Below are 26,454 nucleotides of genomic sequence, written 5' to 3'. Positions count from 1 at the left end.
CACCACCTTCCCAGGCATCTCATTTTAATGCTTGACAACCCTTCCTGTGTAGAAATTCATCTCAAAGCCCAACCTAAACCTCCTCTGGCACAGCCTGAGGCCACTTCCTCTCATCATGTCCCTTGTTGCCTGGGAGAAGAGACCAATCCCTACCTGGCCACACCCTCCTATATGGTCAGAGAGAGGTCAGGAACTTGGGTTTCCACTTCACAGAATACAGCAACCAGAATTTACATGCAGAGCAACAGTATGCAAGTCCTAGGACTAATATATTTGGATCAATTTTGAAATCTTCTAATTTTTCAGTTTGTTTATTGAAAAAAGTATGCAAGTTGAAAAACTTCACATCCAAACTGGCAATCTGCACACCCACCTGCACTCTCGTATCATCAATTCAGCATGGCTTCAAGCTCTGCTTATGAAATCAAAACCTTATTAATACAAACTTAATGTTATGGTATTATATCTGTGCATTAATCAACTATCCTTTTCAGATCTTGCAGACATTTTATCTGAAGCGAGAATTTGAGAATTCCTAAATTGGCCAATGGAACAAGAGATTTACCTCCATATAAAGGCATAGCTTAGCTACTAGGCTATAGAAACTAGCTTCAGCTTGCTTGCTTTTATTTTGACCCCATAAATCACATGGCTCCATCCCATGATTACAAAACTGCTAACAGGGAAGGGACAAGAGTTGTTCTAAATTTTATGAGCAAAAGGTCCTCTGTGTGATTTAGAAATTAGCATTTATACAGTGAAAACATTGATTCTGCCTGTAACCTCAAAGCTCCACATCACCTTACCCTCAGCAAACAACAAAATAACTAATCATAATTTAATAATCTGAACATTAAGCCACTTTACCTTATCTCTTGCACAACACAAGCCAGAAAATTTGATTACCTTATTTTTACTTTGTGTTCAATAGCAGCTTTTGACTAAACATCTTCTGGAGAGCCACAAGGCAATTTTCAGCCAGGACTGCACACAGTCACATGTCTCCTGAACAGCAGAGCTGAAGCCTGCAGAAATTTACTCAGAACAGACCCTCTGATAAGAAACTGCCTGTTTGATAAAATAGCACAGCTGGTTCTGCAGTCTCCACTTGGAATGAGAGTGCATTTACATTTCTGCAAAAGGCATCAAGCAGCATTTAGAAGACAGGCTCCAATTGTACTTACAGAAGCCGCACCTGGTACCCCCTTCGAAGATGAATCCGTTTGGGACGGCTCCGTAGCGACGCAGATCCGAGAGCTTCCACTGCCCCATGACACTGGGAGGAAGGTCTTTCACAAGGACAAGGATGTCATTGCAGAAATGCAGGGTAGCAGGCCCACTCTCTAGTTTTGTGCCAGGGGCTACAAAGACTTGAAATCTATGAACTATTAAATAAGGAAAGAAAATTACTACAGAATATACAAGTGTTATGTAAGTTCTTCTGTTCAGCTGTGGTACTTGGCCAAACCCTGCCCACACCATGAGACTCTGGCATAAAGATCTACGTGGAGCCTAGACAGCCACATATAAGTACCTATAAAACCATTACTCCTTATTATGCCAGTTTAGGATTGGAAAAATTCCACCATATCTTGGCCTAATGCTAAAAATTATTAAAGTTGCAATGTTACATTAATTTATGCTAAATCTTCCAGGCTAATCCCCGTCTCACATTAGTCAATCATCCAGCCCAAACTTCACTTACCTCTTCCACCCTTGCATCATTACATGGGTTGCTTTCTGTCTCCTCCTCTAACCTGTCTTTCCTTTCTCATATGCATGCACAAAAAAAAAAAAAAAATAGTGCTCAAAGAACTAAACAAATCTCTCTCTCTATCACTGACTCATCTGCACCCTTTAATAAACTGCTTCACTTCCTCCCTAACAGAAAAAGAAGGATTTTACCACCTTTGCAACTCTTTCATGAGTTGGTGATGGTAGATGCCAAGACATTTAAAATAACTAAGAAACTAAGTGATTTATAAGTAACAAAAACTTTTGGATGTCAGTTAATTTTTCACATTTTATATCCTGAATTTTGAAAGGGTGAAGAAAGAAAAAGAAACGCCTATCTCATTCACATTTACAAAATCCAGGTTAAAATCCCAATTCCAGTATCATCTTTATTGCAATATCCTTAGCTAAAGTAGTTGTTCTAGGTGCTCTCCCATTTTCTCTTCCAGGGCTACTGCATTCTGAATAATAAATTATTGGGACCACTGCAAGGGCTCAACTCTCAGTGTTTCAAAGGGAGCAATTTAAGTGAGCAAGCATATAATTCTCACACAATTATTTGGACCTCCACTATTGCTCTAGTTTCTTTCATATTGTGATTAGATACACAAAAAAACCCAAAACCAACTAACAAAAACAAAAAACCCACACCAAAATAAAATAAAATTTTTAAAAATGCTTGTCTTGGTTGAGAGAAGCATCAAGACTCTCCTATTTCCAGGAGGATGTTTTAGGTGGTGTTTTATCAAGAGGCACATAGATTTAGTTTTAGGTTATGCATCAAAAGCTCTCTGCCTATGAAATCTACAGGGTAACTTCCAGGTACTCTCAGTTCTTACATCCACTCTTCTCTGTTTCTTGCCCATGCTTCTTCAAGCACCATGAATTTCATCTGGGTCTGAGTCCTGCTTCTCATCTAACCACTTGCTGTATTCTTAGTCACGATCTGAGCTGTAAGCCAACTCCTCATCTATGACATGCATTTGCTAAGTTCCCTAAGGCTCCAGCAGAATTAGCCACAAAGTCATTCCAGTGAAATGTGCAAGGAGACAGAGATAGATCTAACCACAGCTCTGCTTACAGCTCTGCCAGTGGCACTGCTAGGGAGCAAATCAATAGTCACATCATGTCCCCTTTTGGGCACACAGTTGTTACGCAACCTGCTTAAACGTAAGCTCTGAAAAAGACAGCAAAACCATTGTGACCAATAACGCTCAGAAAGGAATCTTTAATGTCACTTGCACTCCTCTGCTCAGTTGCCTCTGCCCAGTATTTTGCTGGCAATTAAACCATGGGAGAAGCAGCATCAGGATTCCTTCTGCTTCATAACTGTGGAATGAAACCCACTCTTCACACAATCAGTTACAACAGCTGCTAAAAACAGAGCTCCAGCCCAAATTCTAGACCACTGTCAAAATCTGAACAAATCAAAAGTAAAATGAAAAGCATATTTGAAAATGAAATTTTTTCTATACACTACTTTCTTGGTAAATTAGAATTTTTCTTTCAAAATTCTCCCCAGATATTGACTTTCCCTACTCTATAAAAGATTTGTGAAGACAGAGGTGAGTACATCCCCAAAAAAAAGGCACTACTTAAATCCATCACTGTCTCCAGCCCATCTTTTCCTTTTCACAGCTATGCACAGTTATTTCACTGACCTGCAGTATGCTAACTTCTCAAAATGAGTTGTGAGCCCAAGCACATTCCAGGAATCACATCCATCTCATCTACTAAAAACTGAGAGAAAACACAGGGAACTCCAGTGTGAACGCCTCCATTCTGTGGTCCTCATTCAAGAACAGTGTCAGCTCCTTTCACTTTTTTTTTTTTGCTTCCCAGACTCTGAGGTCATCTTCCCTAACCTATTTTTATCATCCAGCCACCTTATTTTCAAGGCACACAAAGGCACCCTTACTACACTTTAAGAAAAAACACCAGTCACCATCCTTTCTTCATCTATATCTTCTCTCTTTTCTATTTCTGTTTACTCAAACTAGACTCATTTTGACTTTGTTCTCCTAATCACAAATACACTGAAAGATAAAATTCTGAAGAAAAAAAATAAAAATCAATGCTTTGGTTTATTCTCTTGCTCCTAAGCTTTCTTGCAATTAACTTTATACAAATTATTAAAATTAAAGTGTAATAAAATAAAGTGTAATACAATTACACTTGTTTTTTACTTTTGCATTCATTCACTTTCACACACACAATGTCTCCCACTTCATCTCTACTCCAAGCCTGCACATGCCATAAACCAGTAGGCTCTATTTCTACCTCATTTACAGCTTTCCTTGAAAAAAAACTCTCCTCTGCTTTTGCATGTCCTCCAATGCCAGCTATAACCCTCACACCCAGATTGAGATTACTCCAGCACTACATCAGTGCAAGATCATAAAAAACAGACCTGATCTGTCATATTCAAATACTCCCTCAGCTTTTAGGATAAGTCTATGCTATATGTAGATCCCAAACCTAGTTTAAAAAGAAAAAGTAGCACTGGAAGACTTGAGAGCTGTATCATCAAAGTGCATCAACCACTCCAGCTATTCATGCTTGTATTGTTCAGCAACCCCTCTAACCCTTCATGTTATGCAAGGCTTCATGTTTGATAGTCCTGAGAGGTACATCCATACATCTCACTTCTGATCGTTCTGCATATTTTTACTGTAAAATTCCCAGATCATCTTTCTACATATGTACTGCAAAGGAACAAGCCCACAAACCCAACAGATGGCAGAGCATATGTAACAAATGATAAAGATTGCTAATGTGTGTCTCCCACACACCTACCCTCCTTTCCTAGTTATGACTAAACAAACATAAGACAGATACTATGGATTACCAACATCATCACTCTTTGTTCACCATGGTGCACTTTAGAGCTGCTAACCAAGAAAATAAGAGTACGGAGAAAGGTGATGCTAGCTGGAAAAAAAGTGTCTGATGACTCTGTTGCAAAAAGTCTCTTTCTGAAATAGCTCACTAGCAGCAATGAGAATTACCAATGCAACATCCAGTAGGCTGCTCAGCAAACTGGGCACGAACTGGCAAAGTTCTACTCAGGACTTTGCATCTCTTAATTCAGGCTCCCTCTGAGTCCTTTTGCCAGAATCCCTGAGTCAGTTGTAGGACCAGAAATATAAGTTTGATCACTTTATTTCAAAGCTACATGCCATCAGTGTCAAAATCAAAACTCCAAGTTAAGATCTGTCATAGCTATCCATCAGTACTGGGTGGTACTGCAGTCAAAACCTATTGTAAGGGACACCTGCTTTAACATCTAAGGGGGAAAACAGTTTCTCCACTCTCAAATGAGTGGCAATCTTGTCCTGAACTGTACTGTTTTATCTGCATTTTAGCTTCACTTCTCTTGGCTTTTTACCCTGTGGGGGAGGGGGAAAAATAAAAGGGCGAGAAGACAAAGGTTACCTTCCCCCAGACTGTAGCGTATTCGTACATCCCACGCGTACATTGTTTCCTTGTTGTCAAATCCCAGCATCACAACTTGGGAGAGACAGATGATAGCGAGTGTGTGATTCAGGCCCTCATAGGAGAGCCCAGGATCCAAGCCACAGATGTCTTCTAAGGTCATGCTGCTCCTCTCCTTATGCCCTTTTGCTCGTTCAGATTTATCCTTGTACACCAGCATGAGCAAACAGTCTAAAAGGAGCAAAACTGTCAGAGATGATGATGCAGAGCACAGCCCATAACAAACTTCTCAGCACTCTGCTGCAATACAAAGGAGCTATAGACAACTGCAGGATCAGCTCTATCAAGTCAGTGTAAAACTCCAATTTCTTTTCCCAACCCACCCCCAGGTATAATCCTTGTTTTCAGGATGCAAACACTGCAGGTGTGTTTCAAGGGTAATCTGCAGGCTCAGAAATAAGGAGGCCAGTAATAAATCTTCCCTATTTATTCAAAGTCCAATGGCATTTCAGATCCTCTCCTGAATCTGGTGGGGCCTGACTCATTAATTCTGAGCAATAGGAACTATGCTAGGATAGCTGTTCACATTACAGACTCTAAAGACCGAGAGGCTATTGTTGTCTGTATTTTCATTAGAACATACTGAACCACAAATGAAATTCTTACAGTAGCTCACAGATTACCCAACCACTAAATGGCAAGCAAACTGCACTGTGAGATTGTTCCTGTCAGCTCAGGTTTCCCAGTAAATACTACACAGCAGCCATTGCTAAAAATCATTATGTGCCACACCTTCTTTTATTTCTTTTCTAGTGTTTGCTTATGTCACCAGTTGTTATTGACCCCTTCCTAGAGGTGTTTATTACACAGCAACTATGCAATGGAAGAAATCAGTTCAAGTGCCACAGCCCCATAGGGAAAGCAAGCATTTCACAAGCAAACCCGAAGAAAAGGGGAGTGACCTCTTCCACCTTTTGCATTTATTACAAAAGCAGCCCACTTTTCCCCACATTCCTTTCCTATTACACAGCACTCAGATGTAGATGAAATTAATGTCAATATCAAAGCTGCAACATCCACAGCTCAAGCTGAACTACAAACCACAAGAGACAAATTTTATAAATACTGGGGGTGATGCTCCCAGGCACACTGAGGTGCCCTGCAGCTCTCAGCTGGGCAAGGGACTGACAAAATCTCCATCCACAGAGATGAAAAATGACTGAAAGACTGAACTGTCTGCTAACTAATGCAGGGCTTTGCATGGATCCCCAATTGTCTTCGTGCACCTGTTAGCAAAAACAGCTGCAACCGCAGTATTTAAACATTCTGCAATACAGTTGTGTGTCTGAAGAATGGTGATGGTGTACACACCAAGAAAAGCAAATCACCAAGGGCTTTTTTAGTAAACCTGGCTAATTTAGCTAGAGTAAAAACAGCATTTTTGAGGAATAAACTACACTGTCAGTCATCTACCCCCTTCAAAGCTGGCTTGCTCACGTTAGAAACTCAGGCCCATATTCACTCGCTCTACAACCAACAGATGCCCGAAAGGGAGGTTTCACATATCTAGATGAGATACAGGTATTTAAAACACTAAAATATTACTGTAGCAACTCGGGTAACAAAGAATTACTAAGAAGCCTTCGGTCTTTCTAGCAAGAGCCAAGAAATGCTGCTATAATGCAGATTCACATTTTATAAGTGTAGGCAACATTTAGCCCTGGAAAGATGTACCTTTGGGCCCAAATGTTTTCCCTGCTGGGAACAGATGGGGAAACCTGAAGCTTACTTTTCCCTCTGCAGCATTAAAACATCAGCTCTGTGTAACGTTTTCAATTTCCCCCTCAGAAGCATGGAAACGATCCTATTTTTTTTTTCCTTCCTTAATTCAAAATGTCATTTTATTTTTAAATCGAAGTGATATTTTCTGTCAAAACACTGATCAAAAATAACTACGGAGCTTACAATGTCAGCTTTTTTTTTTTCTTTTCCACACCAGCAATCACCCTGAAGAAATAAGTTACCACCCACCCTCCCCCATGAAAAAATTAGGGGGGGAAAAAAAAAGTGCATGTTGAACGGGCAGTAAATGCAATGGCTGTGCCTCGGAAAGTGACTTTTCCCGTTGTGTTCAGCGAGCGCAGCCGCCCGCCCGAGGCCGGCCCAGGCTCCGCGGGCGCTCTGCGGGAGCCGGGCGAGCACCGGGCCCGTCCCCACCGCCGGGCCCTCTTACCTGCCACCGGCGAGGGCTTGCGCAGCACCAGCCACCTGCTCTTCCACTGCAACGAGAGCAAAGGGACAGGGTTAGCCGGGGCCGGGCAGGGGAGAGCGGGCTCTGTCCCCGCCGGGCAGGGGGCGGCGGTCGGGGACCCCCGCGGGCCGAAGGGGCGCCGGGAGCGGGGACCTTTTTTCCGTCTCTCAACTTGACGTGACCCTCCACCACCACGGAATCCGTCATCTTCAGTCATGATTCCGGACAGCTGCGCCGGCTCGCTGCGCCCGCCCCGCGCTCCGGCCGCCCGAGGGGTCACTTCCAAAATAGCTCCGTGAGGGCCCCGCGCGGGCGGGCGGGCGGCCAGCGCGGCACTGCCCGGCCCCCGGCCTGCGCAGGGGAAAGGGGGTTTGCGGACCGGCTCTGTGATTCACGTGTTTTATTTCTGGTTGGGGGTCTTTGATTTATTTTTTTTTTAATTATTATTTTTTCCACAGGTTTTCAGAGCGCGACGCACGGGCCGAGCCACCTGCAGCGCCGCGGACCCGCTCCGGGCGCGACCCCCGCAGCGATCCGGCTCCGGACTTTGCCGCTGACCGCAGGGGCTGCCCCGCGCCCGGGCGGCCGCAAAGCCCGCAGCGGATTCGCTGCGGAACGGGGCCCGCCTCTGGCCGGCCGAAACGCCCCCGTCCCGCACCTTGCTTATAATGCCCCATTGCCACTTTTCCAAAGTGTAATTACAGCTCTCCTTGTCTCCCAGAAGACACTGCCAACTACCCCAGATAAAAATAATCTTCTCACTTTTTTTTTTTTCCTCTTTGCAATGCAACTGTCACGAGATAACAACCCTTACACCAAACCCGAAACAGCTTACAATTAATAGAATAAGATGTGTTAATGATGTCCTCGGATTTATTTCCACGAGCAGTGGACTAATTAGAGTCCATTATTCCAAAAATACTCGTGCTGCATCTTATTTGATGGTAATTAGTTCTTCAGCTTTTTTTAAACAGCACTACAATACATTTTTCTTTCAGCAGCATAATAGAAGGGGGGTTTTTAGATGTTTTCATTTATTTCTTCCTTTTAAATCAGTCAGTTTGCATGGAATAACATACAATTTAATAAAACCATCCTTTAAGTGTGTTTCATAATGAATTAGGGAAGTGTTTGTTCAACCGGCTTTGCATTCCAATTCATTTTCAATATAGCATTGGGAAAAATATCAGATAAAATTTCACTAGTACATTTGACTTTGGTTTTCATTTTAACCAAAGCAATAATCACTTAAAGGGGGTGAAAATTATGGAGAATTAGTTTCCATGGGGTAATGCTCAACAGAAAGGCAGGAGGCAGGTGCTGGAGTGGCCCATAGGAGTGTGACTGATGTCAGATGTGAGAGGTCAGGACATCCCATATTACCTGGACATCTTGCCACCCCTACTCTGTGCTTGTAATGCAGTGCTACTCACCTCACTGCTGATGCTCAAATGATTTTCATTTATATCCATCAAGTCAATGCAGTCACAGTGGATAAACAGGCTGCTTTGAAAGCCACAAATTGTTTTTAATGCATTCAAAGTATTTAAATTTAGTATGAGCTGGAGATTTGTCATTTAGACCTTTGAGGGCAGAAGACAGACCACTCAATATATATTTTTAAAATGTGTTATTGTTTGTACTAGTGTTGCTGCGTATTGATACAAGCAGCATAGATCTTGAAAACACTACAGCTAAAAAAAACTCTACACAAATTGTCAGAACCACCAGTCTAACACCTTTCCTATCAAACAGCCACTTTCTTTACTGCAAGAGAAGACCAAGAGAACAAAACTGCAGGATAGATATTCATTTCAATGTGAAACTGAAGTCACAGTACAGACACAGACATTCAGAATGGCTTCATCTTTGAGTGGAAACCTGTTCCTGATGAATCCCTTCCAAAGAAAAGCAAATAGTTCCTTGATGCAGTACCTGTCTCAGCAGCAGGTACAGTTAGTTCTGCTGTCACATTCATTTGAGGGCATTAAGCAGACTCATTCTGCAAATGGCCAGGGAGGCAGAGCTGTAGACTCTTCAGCTTGGGTTGAAATCAAGATCCCAGAGGTGGATATCAGTTTTTCAGGGTGATATTTAGTACCTCAGAAAAACAAACTAAAGGCTTTAATATTTGGATTCACAGTATCAATAGCTGAAAAACACATCCAGGTGCTTACATCTGCCTACTGGAAATGTGTTAAACTGGGAGCACCACCAGCTGAAATTGAGCCTGACAAAGAGATTTTCAGATGCCTTCCAGCACAAAGTGTTATTTCATCTTTCTACCAGTTCTCAACCTGAACAATCTACAGAGGACTTCAAAGGTCTTACTATAACTTTATACATAACAGACTAATTTCAAGAAACAGAGGGTAAATGTTTTTTATTGAACAGTTTGCATCATTTATCTAGATTAGCATTGTTGTATGTTTGTGCTTACACAGATGCAGGTTTTGGTTATTTTTCCTTTAAAAATCTCTTTTAACTGCAGTTAACATTCACCACTACTAAAACACCCATGAGGACACTGCAAGTACTGTAAAACAAAACACACATCTGAATATCTAGGCACCACTTTAAAATTCTATTACTTTAAAAAACAACTTTTCCTGAAAAACTTAAGAGAGTTCATAAATGTTCACTGCCAGGGGAGAAATACATTTCACATTAACACTTAAATGTACACATCTGACATGGCTAAAGGATCCCTGTAACAGGAAAAAAAACTAATTCTCCATTCTCTGTCAGACTTTTTCTGTTGAATCATTTTTACCTGTTTTTGCTAATACAGCTGAGTCTACTGCCTCTAAACAGCTTTATGTTTTAATAATTGCTTTGATTGTTCCCATAAGAATTCCATAGTCCATGACAATAAAGCCTATGGTTTATGGTATCACCATATCCCTAAGGAAAATGTCAAGCTGCACCCCAGCCATCCAGTTGAAAAATCTGTTACAAGAAACCTCCTTTCTGAATTATCTAAATAGTTGAACAACTTGTTAGTACAAAACCTAAGACATCTTCAAAACACTGTCAAAGAAACGTTTAGGGATTTATCATCAAGGTGAAGTATTTCCATTGCTATCCTCAGGGCAAGGATCAGATCACAGTCTGCAAAAGGTCCTGGCTACATCAACCTAAATCAGCTGCTCCAACTTCCAACATTTTTCAGTGAAAGACTTTGGGCTCTCAGGAGGTGTTGCTTAACCTTGCTGGAAAATTGCACACCAGATTCAGCAGAGCTCTGAGGCACGTTCCTGATTTTACGTCAGTGGAACAGAGGAATTTGTTTATATAAAAATATGCTTACGTGTTTGGTTGAAACAAAACCTAAACCCTCTGGTTTCTTTCCCCAGAACTGTTGTTGCAGTTAGCTATTGTTCTCTTGGTGTCTCTTGCCCTGAGCTTCAAGAGATCATTTCTCTGGGAGAGGGAATTTAAATTTGATTCTCCTGTTTATTTTTTTTTTTTTTATTTCATCTGGGAACACAAGGACAATATTGTTGCAGGTTGGTTTTGGGGATGACAGCTCCACCAGAAACTGCAAAACACATCAAATCAGTTTTTTTGTAACCCACTAAACAGAGAGTTGTAGATTTTTGGGATATGCTTGGGATTTTTTATTAGGACAAATAAAGGCAGTCATGTTGAGCAATCCACAGCCCCACATTGTTAGATCAAGGCTGCTGACATCAGATGGAGCAGGCCTGCTTTTGGTGCTCTGGCCTGGAACTGCTAAGAATTACCATGACAGTTTTCATACCAGCTTATAATAAAATATTTATGCCACTTTAATCAAACCAAAAGACTCCTGAGTCCTGCTTTAGAAGTTACTTTACTTAACTGTTCAACTAGTTTTTCGGGGGGCTATTTTCTCATTAATCCACTTTACATAGTTTGTCACTTTTGTGTATACTCCAGGTTTGTTGACTCTGCCACAGCCATCTCCCCAGCTGATAATTCCATAGAGGTAAGAGATGTCATCTTCCTCACAAGCCAGAGGTCCACCAGAATCTCCCTGCATTAAAAGTAACCAAAGGTTATCTAATTTGATAGAAAGCAGTCAGGAGATCAGTTTGGGGAAATCGTGAAATAGGAATCTTGGCACATGAGATTTTAACTAAAAAAAAATTAAAAAAAAAAAAAATTAAAAAAAAAGAGGTTTTAGTCACACTCAAATATAATGATGGATTTTTTAAAATTACCCATTAAACAAAAGTATCAAAACATCAGATTTTTTAAAAATATGAAATGTTTACATTCAGACACCTACTGAAAAGCAGGGTTAATTTAGATAGTTTTCAATGGAAATCAACAAGCCTTTGAGAATTGGCACTGTCATATCAGCACTGCATGGAGGGGTTACATGACTGCATTTGGAGAGTTTTTCAATGCAGTTTATTGCAGCTTTCAGAGAATGTGAGAGTTTTCAAAGAAAGATTTGCATACAGCCACACTTTATGACTGTGGGATGCTGTAATTTTATGTGGCATATGGGGTTTTGCATGTGTTTGAATTTGCTTCTGAGTACTTACCTTGTCATTAAATCATAAACTGAAAAGCAGCCCGAACTATACTACAGCAGGGGTTAATTTTGAACATTTCTACTTATTTTAAATCTTGAAAACATTCAGAAAAGGGGTTATTATCATTATTATTATTATTATTATTATTATTATTATTATTATTATTATTATTATTATTATTATTATTATTGTTGTTGTTGTTGTTGTTGTTACTCTTAGATTGACTTTCTAGAGAACTTTAAATGTTAGGAATTAAAAATGTGACTTAGTAAATGGTACTGGTGAAAGCAGCCATCACTCTAGTTATTTGAGACCAAGAAGAAATACATTTTTCCTATCTCAAAAGAAAATTCCTTGAGAGCAAAATACATAGGAAAATTGTGTTGCCTTCATACTGAAGATTTCTCTATTAACTAAGGGACATCAGATGAAGTCTTGCTTGTTTGTGTATTTTTCACAATTAGTCTAACTGATTGCAATTTTGGCATCAGTGCACTGATTAAATGAAAAAAAAAAAAAAGTTTCCAGGAAAATCTTTTAAAAATAATCAAGGAAAACACATTGTTTGAAGTTTCTTGGTCTTGGAATATTTTTATAACAGATGGTTTACAGTTTCATATCCTAAGTGTGCATTAAGAAAACCCAGAGATCAGCTACATCTGTTGTTACAATAAGAGGTCTACATTATTTCTCCTCAGACCCCACTACAAATCTGACAATAGGGAAAAATGAATTATTGATTCACTAATAATGATTTCATGTCACAAGCACTGTTCTTCAGCGACATCTGTGACTCTAAATTCTCTCCAGATCACTTTTCTTTGTGCACTTTTCCTTTCTCCTTCCCTCCACTTTCTTTTCTCCTCCTCATTCCTGAGTTCCAGGACAGGGAGAGGGAATCAGCTATAATGCTGGGCAGGCAGGGTAGTTTCCCCTTCTCTGGCTCGTGTGAACCCTGAGCCACTGCTGGCTGCTGCCATTTCACTCCTGACACCTTTCTTTGGATATTTTTTTGACCTCTATGGGCCTTCCAGCACACATTATACATGTTATTCTTTCCTCCATGTATTTCCAGCTAATAGCTATGTGCTGCCTTTTCACAAATTTATGTTAATAGAGCAAAACTCTCCTCCCTCAAAATGAACTGTAGATGAAATCTGAAGTTTTATGTAAGGAATAATCTGATCCTTCATTTTAAGAAGTCTCAGCTATCACCACAACAATTCTGCATCCTTATTCAGAGCCGAGGTGTGACATAACTGAAAGCAGTAAGAGCACGAGGTCATTCCATGAAAGACTGAGTTACATAACACAGTTTCCAACTGACTGACATTCTACACCATTCAGTGACATCCACTGCAGAAACCTCAGATCCCTCCTCCAAGCCTCGCCACTGCTCCTCACCTCCTACCCAGGTGTCCTTATTTTCCCTCAGGCAAGAGGCAGCAGCTCTGGGATTTGTCCCCACACAGGTTCATGCTGGTTTTCCCACCAACACATCCCTGCCAGCTGGGCAGAAATCCATGGCCACTACCTGCAGCTAGAGCAGCACACCCTCCAGTGCACAGCCACTGCCTTATGAGAAGGTAGGAGGAGTATAATACCCTGGAACCCTTCTGTAGAGCTTAATTGACATTGAACATGATTAAAAATGAAGGTGGAAGCAGCCACATAAGGTTATTTTCTTTAGGAACATTTCTTTTCTTTAGGACCACTGTGAAATCAAATGTAAGAATTGCAACTTTTCTGACCAAAATACATTTCCAACACCTGTCTAGAGGCCACACCCAGCATTACCTGACAAGCATCAGATTTGCTATCGAAGTAGCCAGCACAGAACATGTTTTCTGTGAGTTCTTTTCCATAAATTTCAGGACTTCTGCACTTCTCCTCTGGAATAAGTGGAACTAGTGTTTCTTGCAGGACATCTGAATAACCAGATATATCTTAAAAAAATTCCCAGAGAGGAAAAGTAAGTAATTTTTATAGAATGTCAAGAGCATAACAGGAAAACACAAGGCACAATACAACACATTTAACACATAATAAACATATTTAATGCCTCTCAGTAATATTCATGTTATGGATATCTATAAAATAAATTAATTCTTATAGTGATCAATTTCTGACCCTCCAGTCAGACTCCCTAAAATAACAGTATTGCAATCTCCAGCCATTAATCCACTTTGGCTTCTCTCATTTTCTAGAGACTCAGGAACAATACCCCAGGACTCCTGTTCTCACTTCTTTCCAGATGTGATAATAAATAATCCATTTTTCAAAGGCTCCATTACTTCTTTTAGATTACACATGTGGACTGGGATATTTGCTCATACTATATCTTTTACCAAAATGTAGTAGCCAGCTCCTCAATCCTTCTCATCTACCTACACAGGTTTTTGCTATCTCAGCATTGAAGCAGCATGGTCCAGCCTCCTAATCCTGAAATTCCTCCCTGGAAAGGATGGGGTGATTTTTTCCATCTTTCTCAAGCTGGGTGTAAGCATTTCTTAGCCCAAAGTCTGTCTGCCTTCTATTGACATTTTCAAAGTTTCTTGATGGTGGAGTTAAAAATATCTATCTGGAGGAATCAGGGTAAGGATTTACTTTACTAAAATTTCAGGTGTTGGCACTCCAATGAGCTACTTTCTCCCCTCCCAGTCCACTGAGATCTAGCTAGCTCATAGCTCATTCCATCCTGAAATTGGTGCAAACTTTTGGTCAAGGGAACAACACTCCAAATTCCAATGCCTGAAAAGGAAGTTCAGGATGACTATTTCAGATGTAAATGTTGTAAATTCCAAAGATAGATGAAAAGAATCCCACCACAAGTCCCTTGCAAAACATTTTACCAAACTCTCAGTTGTATGACATAATCCTGAGCGTTATGTTTTTATTTCCATAATTATTTTTTTTTCTACAGAGATCAGCTCTCATTTTACTCACTCTCATGCTTGTGTCCCCATCCAGAAATCTGACATTTCACCTGGCCAGAGAAAGCAGTGTTACTTTCAGGCAGGCAGATGGGCTGAACAAACTGGGATTTGACAGCACAACGTTGGCCATTCTTCTTCAGCTTAATCAAAGCTGCAGAACAGAAAACACAGGAGGAAGAAAGTGACTGTTCCCTTTCTTTAATGGGATTGGCAGTAATGGGTCTCAGATACAAATTTAATTATCCCCTAAGCCTCTCTTAATTAAGATATTTCAATCAAAGACAGACAGACTCATCTCAACAGCACCTGATTTCACAGCAAATTGAAGGCTGAAACATTCAGCTACTCCCCTTGTGGGAATATTTATTTTATGCTATGCTCACTGAGTAGATTTTGCTTCACTGCCTTTGTAGAGAAGGAGGAAGATAGAAAATACATGTGTCTCCTCCCACCTTATAGTTAAATAACAGTGACATATCCCCAACTTTCAGCTGAAATAAGTGGGATGTGCAAATACTCACTGCTTCTGAAAGCCTGGCCACTGGCCTAATTCAAATTCCATTAAAAATTAATTACTCCAAGTGCTGATGATTTTTGTGTCCTGTTATCACTGAGTTCAGCAAAATTCAAGATCTTTAAATTAAGGAATAAAACCTCCTGACATTTCAAAACTAAGCTTCTTGAAGCTACAAAGTATTACATAACCTACACAATCTTTGCTAACCAGTCATGGGGCTGGAAGCAATGTAAATACAAGCAGTATAAATCTCATAGCATCATGAGATTGATACTGGAAGATTTGAAAAATTAGTTCCCCTGTAGAAAATTGCTTTTGTTGGGGCTTTGTACTGGGTGGAATAAGGGCAGCATGTTTGACCACACCACTCAAAGAGAACAGAGCTGAGGTAATGTGGACACACCTATTAAACCTTCTCATCAGCCCTTTGGGAAGCTCAAAGTTTAGTGAGCACAGCTGTGTGGAAAGCAAGGGACCTCACTTATTTCTCTACTAGTTACAGTTTTTGGCCTCAGTGGAACATAGGAGCAGTGTCTCACAGCCTGAGAAGCCCACACAAACCTTGCTCCCACACTCAGCAGCTTGCTCTTCCTCACCTTGCTCCTCTTCCCCACTAACTCTGCCTGCTCCCGAATCCCTCAAATTTCCTAGCAAACACTCATATGATAGTTGTTTCCTGTAGAAAAGTCTTTTCAGCAGGGCATAACTCTTCTGTGGCATCAGTAGAAATCACTGATTTCTGTTCACTGGACAGAACAAACACCTGCATCTTCCCACTGAAAGACACTTTCTGCCTTCTCATTTATTTTTGCAATTGGGCTTGTCTTAGGCACCCCATATTCAGCTCTCCCTATATTTGGACATAGCAAACTGGTGAGGCATCCCTCCCTAATTTCAGAGTAATTAAAATAAGCTATGAGATCTCTAAGTGTCATGGGTGGTTTTCACCAGAATATTTCAGAACAGAGTAATGTCTCAAATCTAGTTTGTCTCCTTGTGACAGAGCTCCCACCAACACAGAACTTGAATGCTCTTTGCTATAGAGTAGAAAATACTCACCATTTGGGAGCAAAAAAAGGCAGTACATGCCTGACCTGAAATATTCCCAGTGTCAGGCTATTAAATAGTCTCACAGACAAAGTGCTCACACAGCTTGATGCCCTGGGGTGACGTGAAAACTTTTCCAAGAACAGATCAGAAAATAAGAAATAAGTTACTGCTCCATTGTGATTCTGACTAACATTATAAGGTCAATCAGAAGGGCATTTAACTTCTGACTGATAAGACAGATGATTTTTAAATCTATCTCGGTGTAAAAAATGGTTCTTAGTACCACAGATTTTCAGAGCAGATGGGGTTATTACATTCATCTAGTCAGATCCTTTATACAATACAGACAATAGAATTTTACCAAGCAATTCCTGCATCAAGCCTACAGTTTCTGGTTCAGTTGAAAAAATGCCTAATCTCACAAAGACTTGAAGTGATGATGAATCTGCCACACATCTTGGTAAATTGCTCCAAAGGCTAATTATCATAATTATTTAAAATTTGCAATTTATTTTTCATCTGAATTTGTCTAGCTTTCAGATGCTGTTATAACTCTGGTAGAATTAAGAACCTCTGCATTCAAAAGCCTCTCCTAGTATCTATGATTTTTTCCACACTAAAGGCATTTTTTAACGGACCATCTAAACTTGAAACTAGGCCAAGTAAATGGAAAATAAAACTGTCTGAACAAAAATACTCACCAATATCATGATCAATAGGATTGAACACGGAATACTGAGGATGCAAGATGTATTTCTCTATTTCAAATGTCTGTGTTACATCAGTCGTTTTATTAAATATTTGTTGACCCAGAACTACTTTAATAGTGGATTTTAGTGGACTGTAATACAAAAAGAGAGACAGGCAGTTCTGTGATTAGCAGGACAAATGCAGCTGATTTTCTAGTGGCTGGATATCCTATGAACTATTATAACCTCAGCCTCCCACCGTGTCCATTGTTTACCCTCTCATAATGCCTTTATCTGTTTCCCAGGATTCCTGCCTACAGAGGGCAAGGGAAATGTTACAGTGAGACCCTGTGGGTCCTGATTAGCCTAATTTAAGGCTGCTGTTTCTTGAAGGAGGGAAAAGGCCAGCACAGGCACTGCTGCCCAGCTGCTGTTTGGCTAACAAGCATCTTTGGGGGAGTGGAAACACCTCTTCTAGAAATTTAACTGACTCAACTTAAACTCGACTTTGCCAAGGATTACAAAACTCTCAGAAAGAAGTGAAGGATCAAAAGATGAGTCAGTGGTGGATATCTCATTTCTCCAGAAAACTAGTCTCCTGAAAAAAATTACAGGCATGGGCCAAGATTTAAAGGTGGTGGCATATTGACAATTCAGGAACATCTGGTAAGCTTCTACTGAAAGATATCACCAGTTCTTATTTCCAACCACCAGTTTTTTACTTTAAGAAGACCACCATCCTCTGATATCCAGTGTCCTAGGAAAGAAAACTAATGAGTACACTAACTGGAAAGTAAGGGACATTTGGGAATAATCAGGAGGTGTTTAGGAAAGGCAATATATTCTCTAGCTTTGAGAGCAACAGAATTCACATTTCACTCTTGTTCTAAAACCAATTCAATTTGCATAAGTCTACAATTAATTTAGTCAGCAAGTGTTTAGGAAAGGCAATATATTCTCTAGCTTTGAAAGCAACAGAATTCACATTTCACTCTTGTTATAAAATCAATTCAATTTTCATAAGTCTGCAATTAATTTAGTCAGCAAGTGTCTTCAACACTGGAGCAATCCTATGTTTTGTTATCCATGGCAGGAGAAGAAAATATCTGGTGTCACACATCATGCACAGGTGCAGAGTGTTCTGCATCACTGCAGTTTCCCTGGTTTCATTTCTCTGCCCATTGGGTAAGAAAACACCACAGAACCTTCCCCAGTACTGAGTACACAACAATGAGGAAAGAGATTCTGGGCAATTGCAATGCAGAGAGACAGCAGCAACCCTGCTATAACTCTGCTTAAGGTTAACAAAGGAAAGGGTAAAGTATATTCTGGAATACAAGAAGACAAGAGAATGTTCTTCAATTAACATGTAAAGCCATGATTTTCTCAGTATTTTTGCAATAATAAATCAACCTCCTTGAAAATCAAATTTTGGGCCTGTAGAACAGTGGAAGTTCTCTTTCTGGAGCAGTATTTAGAAGCTCTGAATGGTTTTACTGTGACTTACAGATGGTTCATTCAGGAAAAGAAATAAAACGAGGTGTTGCAGAAAAGAAAAAAAAAAATAATTGAGCTGCACAGGTATCTATTGTCTCCTAGTGGAAAACAGTTGGAATTGTGACTACCAGAGGTACTAAACAAACAGAAGAGTGCAAATTACAATGCAGTAATTATGGAAAATCTGTACATACCAAACGACCAGCTGGAAGTGGGTGGAAATGTCCTGAACAGCTGCCAAAGTTAGTAGCTATTTCACAACATTTGAAAAACAAATGCATTGTGGCTTGAGCTCCAAATGCTTCAGTACTGCATTCACAGTGGTATTATTAGCTCTACGAGATATCAGTGTCTATATTCTGGCAAAAGGTTTTCTGTTTCTCTTGGCTTCTTTACTATGCAAAGGAACAATGGGTATCAAATGATGTAATATTTTTCCCTTCAATGTGATCACAATGAAATCAGGGAAAGTGTTGAATATGTGTAGAAAATTAAGTATTTAGAATGAAGCAAGAGCATCCTAAAATCAATATTTTCTCCAGTGTCCCACGAGAGAAAAAAAAATCCCTCAAGAAACCCTTCAGAAGTTTGACAGTATAGTTCTTGCATGTGGCTTTTTGTAAAGCTCAGCCCACTCTATTTGTGTCAACCAACAGTAATTTACTGTCTCCAATAAATCATTGCTTGGCTGTCTCAGCCTTTCTGAACAAAACACAGCAGTGAGCATAGTCATCCCTGCTATATCTCAAAACAGGCATAAACATTCAGAGAGGTAACCAAGAAGATTGATACTACTATTCCCCTGCAGGTTCCTACACAGTTGGTGCCCCACACTATGTGCAGCTTCACCCTATTTTATTCCTTTAGTCAGGGGGTCTAGATTCTTTGAGACTCCTTAAGGAGCAAGATAAGGGTATATGAGATTATAGTAGTCCAAGCCATTTTTTAGGTCATGAGGAGTATTCAAATTGCCAGAAATTCCTTTTGGCACAATGGTCTTTTATAATCTCATCTTCTTTCTTCTTTCAGTTTAGGTTTGTTGTGAGGACCCGCTGTCACAGTAAGGGGTGAGTTTACCTGTTAGCAAAGCAGTGTGCTGCTGACACAACCCAGCAGGTCTGAACCAGGCTTCCACCACAGAAACTGTCTCCAATATATATAGCTGCTGTCCAGGGGTGAGATCCAGGCAGAGATGAAGATCCCCCAACAATCCTAGGTCTCACAAAACTTCTTTTTTTATGTCTTCTTCCACAGGGTCTTTTGGTAGTTGCAGAATTATCTACTTTGTCTGGAACTAGTGGCCTCCTTTCCCTGCTTGCTGAGATAAAAAGGGATATGGCATCAGATCACCAGAATCTTTATGTTTTTGGTATTAAACACCATGTCTCATACATCTTCAGGATGTAGAGCTCTCATTGCTCACAGAGGCCCACCCCCTTTTCTGGACCTGTAACTCCCAGGGTGATGACAATTTTTACCAAAGCATCAGTCATTTCTGGCACCTTGCACATTACAGCAGAAAATCTGGGGATATTGGCATGATTGTGACCAAAACAGTGGAATGACACTGCTGCTATTTCAGGACAAGAATCACAGATTGCATCACAACTCCAAAAAAAATGTAAAAGAAGCCCATTGTTTACTGGAAACAGTAAAATATTCAATACTCCTGGGAACAGCAGAGCATTCAAAATTATACAGTGAAACCTTGTAGTATCTATAAACATTCATTCATACATTCATTCATAACATGGATTTTAAGAAAGCCTTTACATACCACAAGTTGGAATGTCGCAATACGCCCAAGACAAACTGTTTTCCTTCATGATGTAACACCAGGGCTTATCATCACCATCTGGATTTCTAATTAATTCAGGGGAAGAGGCAATTGCATACATTAACCACAGTGTTGTTCCAAGCTTTCCAAAGTTTTTCTGCTTTTTCCTCTTGCACCATGCAGAGGACTGACAGGACTCTCAGATTTTCAGCCATCTGACAAAGTGCTGACAAAGTGCTCACCTACAAAGATGAGCAGCTTTTCCATGCAATTCTTCATCTTAAAACTAACCAAGACTAAGGTTCTCTAGGATCTGAAATACAGATGTGACTGAACACCTGTAAAACTTGCCTACAAGTATTTGGATGCATGAGCAGGTTCACAGCCTTTAACTACAGCCCACTGAAGTGCTTTCACAGGTATCAGCTCAGCTATTTTCAGATCTAAATCCCATGGCAGAGATTCCTGTTTTAGGTTATTTTTTTAGGTGAGGAGATTCCAATACAGGTAGAGTAATAGAAAATCCATAACAAGAATAGCTAGCAAAAATAAATTTGCAAATCTCAGGTTCATATTCCCTGGAGAGTCTAAGGAAATGAAAGACTATTTCAAGAAAATATTGTATTCCTCAAAAAGGTTTAAAAAAAAAAAGGACCCATGGAAATTGTTTAGCCTTTTGTTACTTTGGTGTTAAACAGATTTTGGGATGATTCCATTAGGGTTTGTCTATGGTACAGCCTGTCTTTATCAGTGCATTGTAAGTAACCAGAAATCTTCCCAGTTTACACCTCCAAGAATATAGGGAGACTTTGAAGACCCAGGAAGATCTTTATTAGACCAAGAAAAATAGACAAGGTAATTCAGAGCTCCAGATAAGCAGTAATTCCAATTTCAGTTGGATTTATCACAAGCACTATCTGTTATTGTAAGGTTCTTCGATTATTTTTTTTCTTTTTCAATCTGACTGCTCTTCAGAGAAAGATTAGAGCACTTTCAAATTCTCAGAACTGAAGAAGCAACACAGATTGAGTCATCTTCCGCCAACAATGTTTCTAAATTAGACTATTGGAAGAAGAAGATATCTGCAGGATTATATAGTACAGCAGAGATATCCCCAGAAATTGTAACAAGCTGACAAAAGAGTGAAAAGCTTTTTTTCTCAGCTCTACAGAACACGAACACATCAGCTCCTACACCATTTTGTTCTCTGCATTTCAAATCTGAAAGTGAATGTTGGGCATAAATGATGTAAATCAAAGGGCTCCAGTTTTATCAAAGCACAAACTATGTGCCAGATAAATTGCCACACTGTACTGGTACACCTTAAATCAAATACTGAAGTGTTTGCATGAGGACCAAGCCCTGGAAATCAAGGGTTTAAAGGAGGGGGTAGGAATTGTTTATTGTTAGTTTGTGTTAGATACAGAAAAGCTACTGTCAGCCTTTGTGCATGCTTTTTATTACCAAACAAATTACTACATTCTGATTTTCCTGAGCTACTGTCTAAGTTCTATTAAAAAAAAAAAAAAAAAAAAAGCACACACACAAATAAGCAATCAAGCAAACAAAGAAAATCTTAGGCATCAACCAGTAATTTATAGAGAATCATCTACATTTTGGCAGGTTTAGCATTTGCTCATCTCCATGATGAGACATTTTCTCTCTAAATAGAAGCATTTCCTTTATTTGTGGATGTCCACTGAGTTCATGGAGACCTCAGAAACAGGGCAAACATAGGGTGACTGAGGAGAAGGCTAAACAAACCTACATAGCACAAAGTATTTTCATTATAACTTAATAGAAAACTTCAGAAATGTAGTTTATCACTATATGGTGCAATCAAAATTGAAATGCTAGGAAATCTTCTTTGGCAATAGTTTTCCTTTGTAAGAAACCCAAAAAATAAATTTGACATCCCATTTCAACCTCATTTAAATATAGTGCTTTGATTTTTCATTTTCAAGTAACTTTTCTCTTTTGAAAATATTTCTTTATGGTATGTCTTTCACAAGCAAAGAATAAGAAATTAAATTTAGCCATTTCAATTTAGCTACTCCTTTGATTTTTCCTTTTGGATAAGCATTAATGAACTATTCAAAAGGTTTTGCATGATGGTCTCATTTGAAAAAAAAAACATTACCCAAGGTAAAAAAAGGACCTGGAATTTCCAAAATTATTTTGTGTCTGAGCTTCTTCCAGCAGACCCAGCTATTGATTGAGCCTATCATCTATCAGACCTTTTTTTCACTCTTGTCAAGCTGAGTGATTACTAAAGTCAGTCTAGTTTTTCTGAGACAGGGGTAAAATCTGCTTTGAGATCCCTGGCCCTTCTTATTTCCACAACACATGCATCTATTGATGTGCAAATACAGGACAAACAAGAAGTTTCCTCACCTGCAGTAAGAGAATGGCCCCAGGCCAAGCTGCACTGCTTTCCCAATGCTGTCAACATGAAGCTCTTGGTAAAGCAGGTCTGAATTCCAGGGCAAGCAGCTGTGTCCAGAAATGGTTGTCTTGGCTGTACCTCTGTAATCTGTGCCATTGCCAATGTAGCACCTTTGGCTTGGGACTGGCAGAGGAAGAGACTGGTCAGGAATCAAGGCTGGTGGCAGGTTAAATACTCACTGCACAGCTGAGGTCCCAAATGAGAGCCAGAGGAACCAACCCTGTGCCTTTCACCTTGCACAGGACCTGAATGCACCAAACAAGGGCTTTTTTATAAAGAAAAAAGGAACACGAGAAGTTAAAACCTCTGCTTAAATCATAGTGAGTTGACCTCATTTTACACAGGAGCAAGAGACAGAATGGCAGAAAATTAGACCTAAAATTTGTACTGTGTATGGAAGATTTCAGTCAGCAATCTGCAGCAAAGTCAGCAATATGGCTGGGATTCCTCTGCTCTAATTTTAGACACAACTGAGCTCATCTCTGGAGGCTCCCTTTTTAGTTAATTAAGAGAAACAGAGATTTCTAGTACCAAATTGATCCAGCCTGTCTGAGGTAACTTTTTTAAGATGAGGTGGAACCCATCCACTCCTGCTCATATTGACTGAATCTCCATTGAAAATATAGGGTGCTTAAGGCAACCAGCTCAAACAGAGATAATGAAAATATTGAAAATATCTGAAAATAATCCTACCCTGCAAGTGTTTCAAAGGCCTGATTTTTGAAAACACTTCTTTTAATGGCCTCATACGTACCCACATATATATACATATATATATTGTACTCATGTATATTACAAATACGTAGCTACATGTTGCAGACACATCAATTTTGCAAAATTCTAACTAGGAGGTTGAATTTTCTTAATTGAAACCCACGTCTTTGTCACCTGCATATGGGCTATTTCTTCAGATAGGTCTGACACATATTCTGTGACCTATATACTCAGCTGCCAAGATCTATCAACAGCACATACCAGCATTATGGCTGAAAAACATATGGGGATGCATTTATATACGAATAGCTACACTGAGCAGAAAGCCTACACCTCAAAACACAGCTAAGAGTATCCCAAAGGAAACACAAAACCATCTAATGCACAAAGAGGATTAATTGTGACCAAGCCTCAGAGGGTTTCTTGACCCAGCCATGTCAACGTGACATGTCCTTGACATGTCAAAAGACTGGTGGAATCTTCTTCTAAACTTATAGACATACTGAAAGATATAACATCATTGACCAACTGTTAAAAAACACCCTCTGAGGATAATCCATCACACCACGCAGTGCAGACAGCTATTGCCAAAGATCTCTTTATTTTGACAGAATAAGGTGACACATGAACCAGGGCATGCAACCAGGACTGAAATAGTGAACCACAGTTCTGAACTGCTGCTGTTAATTACCCTGCCAAGTCATCAGTGTAGTGACAGACCCCAAAACCACAAGCAAACATATGGCATAAATTTGGGAGATGAAGGTCAAGAAGTTTGGTGGAAGAACATTAGTTAGCATACAAACACTTACCTAAACTCACTTTCTAGCTTGGCCTGGCAGACACTTCTGACATGCTGAGACCCCATTTTCCCCCACCCTCAACTTTAATCAAAATCTCTTTATTCAATGACTATGAATATAACATTAAATCAAATTCATATTTTAACAACCATAATCTAGAGCCTCCCAGAAAATAGTTTGTCTGTCATTTATTTTGTTAGCAAGAGTAACCATGTCTTGGCAAACCTGCCATTTATTTACTGAGCAAATTGCAAGTTATACTGCTTTGTTGGCCTGAAACAGTGTCATGAAAATACCACAATCATGCTGTATGCTAATTTTTTTTCATATATGCCAGGTGCTGTGTTCACTTGTACTGTATTTATTGTATTCAGAAACAATATAGAGTGACTACTTTTATGAGAATGAAACAAGAGATTGTATTTCAGTACAGTCTCAGGGCCATATTCTGCAATACCAATGGTTTGGACATCTTGCAGATGGTGTTTACAAGTTGTGCTTATTCTTGTCAGCCTTAAAATCCAACGTATCTCTGTTTCCTCAGGTCTGCCAGTCATTGCTAAAGCTGCCAGCATATTTTAACTGGAAGAATTTGGCTACTTTCTAAATCATCCTTCACGTTCTCCTTCTGTAGCTAAGAAGTTTAGATTACATCTTGCACTTGTTGAGGGGAACAGCAATATCTCTCAAGAAGTTTTTTGTTTCTTGTTAGTCTTATATGGAGTATTTTGGACACAGGCATAACTTGAGTTAATCTGCTGTCTTGTGGAGAGGCTTCTGAGGTGAATCAGTTGTTTCATTAATAGCTTTCCATTGGTCTGTGCTCCAGTCCAAAAATCTTTATCTGACTGGTTGGCAGCAGCCCCATGGTACCCACTAAGGCCATGAGAAGTATCTGCAAAGCTTTATACATTTCATCCCCTACAATTCAGGAAAAACAGTTTAAAAAAATATATCTGCAATTATTGCAGTCATATAGATCTTTTGCCTCTAATTCTCTTTTTTTGAACTGTTACAGCACTGAAAAACTCTTTTTCCCTCTTTGTCAGAAACAGTGTGTAGGTGGTCTGCTTTCAGCAGTGCTTAATGGATTGCTCTGTCTGGGAATTTCTCAGTCCCAAATCCACACAGCTTCCACAACGTCTCATAACTCTGAAACTTATTTATTTTCTTATGTGGAAGAAAGTCATGGAGGATGTAGTATGTGGTTTTTTGTTGATTTACTTCCCTGTACTACTTCCAATCACTGCTAAGAGTAGAAATTACCTAAACTTTCAGATTATGAAAGTTTTGATGCAAATGCAGATTCAACTTACTCTGCAGTCCTATGCCATTATTACCCCTGTTCACTTCTTCCAGAAAAAAATATTATTTGAATTTAAAATTAGAAAATATTTCTTGATGTATTTTTTTTTAATCCAAGGTATTTCAATAGCTCATGTAAAACATTCCACATGTGTTAAGATTTTATATTTTTTAAGCAAGTCACAACAAATCTTTGCCTTTTCCAATAAAACAGTTTTGAGTCTTTAAAATAACAGCAGCCTGAAAAAGCAGTTATCTAACCAGTTCTAACTGCTAACTTCCTGAAAGCAGGAAGTTAAATTTCACAAATTTTTTGTGAAATTTTTTCTCCTAATCTTCTTTCAAGTCCTGTAGTTACATACCAGAACATTTTTGGGAGTTTCTTTTGAAAGTCTCTCTGCAAAAAACAATGAATCTTTCACATTTTCTTTTCTCCAAAACACCTCACCATCAATTTTCCTGATATTTTTGAGCTTTGAATGGATTCTTCTTCCACATACACAGAAGCTGTTTCATTCTATCTATAAAAATATGTTTTTCTACCAATGGATCTCATTCTGGGACAGAATGGTTTAAAGTAACTCATTCAGCAATTCTTTGATTTATCCCTAACCAACATGTAATGATTTTATAAAATACAATATTAGGTTAATTTTCTGTATTGCTCTATATAAACTGATGGTAGGAACAGAGAGGGGAAAAGAGGGAAAGCACATATCCAACTTAAACCCTTCCTGACTCAGCTTCTTGCTGTTTCCTCGAGATGAACAGCAA

At 39.5% G+C, this 26,454-nt stretch overlaps 2 protein-coding genes across 4 annotated transcripts in view; both read right to left on the bottom strand.

Moving 5' to 3' along the window:
- Positions 1-7,906, bottom strand: part of DOK7 (docking protein 7) — a gene marked incomplete at its 3' end in the record, with an annotated part of 59,629 nt that extends 51,723 nt beyond the window's left edge. The window contains exons 1-4 of one of the 2 annotated variants that reach the window (XM_079305848.1): positions 7,574-7,906; positions 7,403-7,448; positions 5,170-5,400; positions 1,185-1,385 (exon numbers count right to left, since the gene is read on the bottom strand). In XM_079305848.1, the coding sequence (XP_079161974.1) occupies positions 1,185-1,385; positions 5,170-5,400; positions 7,403-7,448; positions 7,574-7,627 (532 nt within the window). In that variant the 5' untranslated portion in view covers positions 7,628-7,906. Of the gene's footprint in view, positions 1-1,184; positions 1,386-5,169; positions 5,416-7,402; positions 7,449-7,573 lie in introns of both variants that reach the window. The other variant, XM_079305847.1, reaches the window with a different exon arrangement.
- Positions 7,907-10,196: 2,290 nt separating this feature from the next.
- The window catches only part of HGFAC (HGF activator), a 39,614-nt gene continuing 23,356 nt past the window's right edge, over positions 10,197-26,454 (bottom strand). Inside the window, exons 8-14 of one of the 2 annotated variants that reach the window (XM_079305880.1) lie at positions 22,807-22,981; positions 20,413-20,498; positions 19,713-19,953; positions 17,151-17,290; positions 14,893-15,033; positions 13,744-13,874; positions 10,197-11,438 (exon numbers count right to left, since the gene is read on the bottom strand). In XM_079305880.1, the coding sequence (XP_079162006.1) occupies positions 11,268-11,438; positions 13,744-13,874; positions 14,893-15,033; positions 17,151-17,290; positions 19,713-19,953; positions 20,413-20,498; positions 22,807-22,981 (1,085 nt within the window). In that variant the 3' untranslated portion in view covers positions 10,197-11,267. Of the gene's footprint in view, positions 11,439-13,743; positions 13,893-14,892; positions 15,034-17,150; positions 17,291-19,712; positions 19,954-20,412; positions 20,499-22,806; positions 22,982-26,454 lie in introns of both variants that reach the window. The other variant, XM_079305879.1, reaches the window with a different exon arrangement.

Source organism: Erithacus rubecula, assembly GCF_903797595.1.
Source record: "Erithacus rubecula genome assembly, chromosome: 5".
Taxonomy (NCBI): Eukaryota; Metazoa; Chordata; class Aves; order Passeriformes; family Muscicapidae; genus Erithacus; species Erithacus rubecula.
Note: the sequence above shows the minus strand (reverse complement) of the source record. Positions and strands in the feature narration are given on the sequence as shown.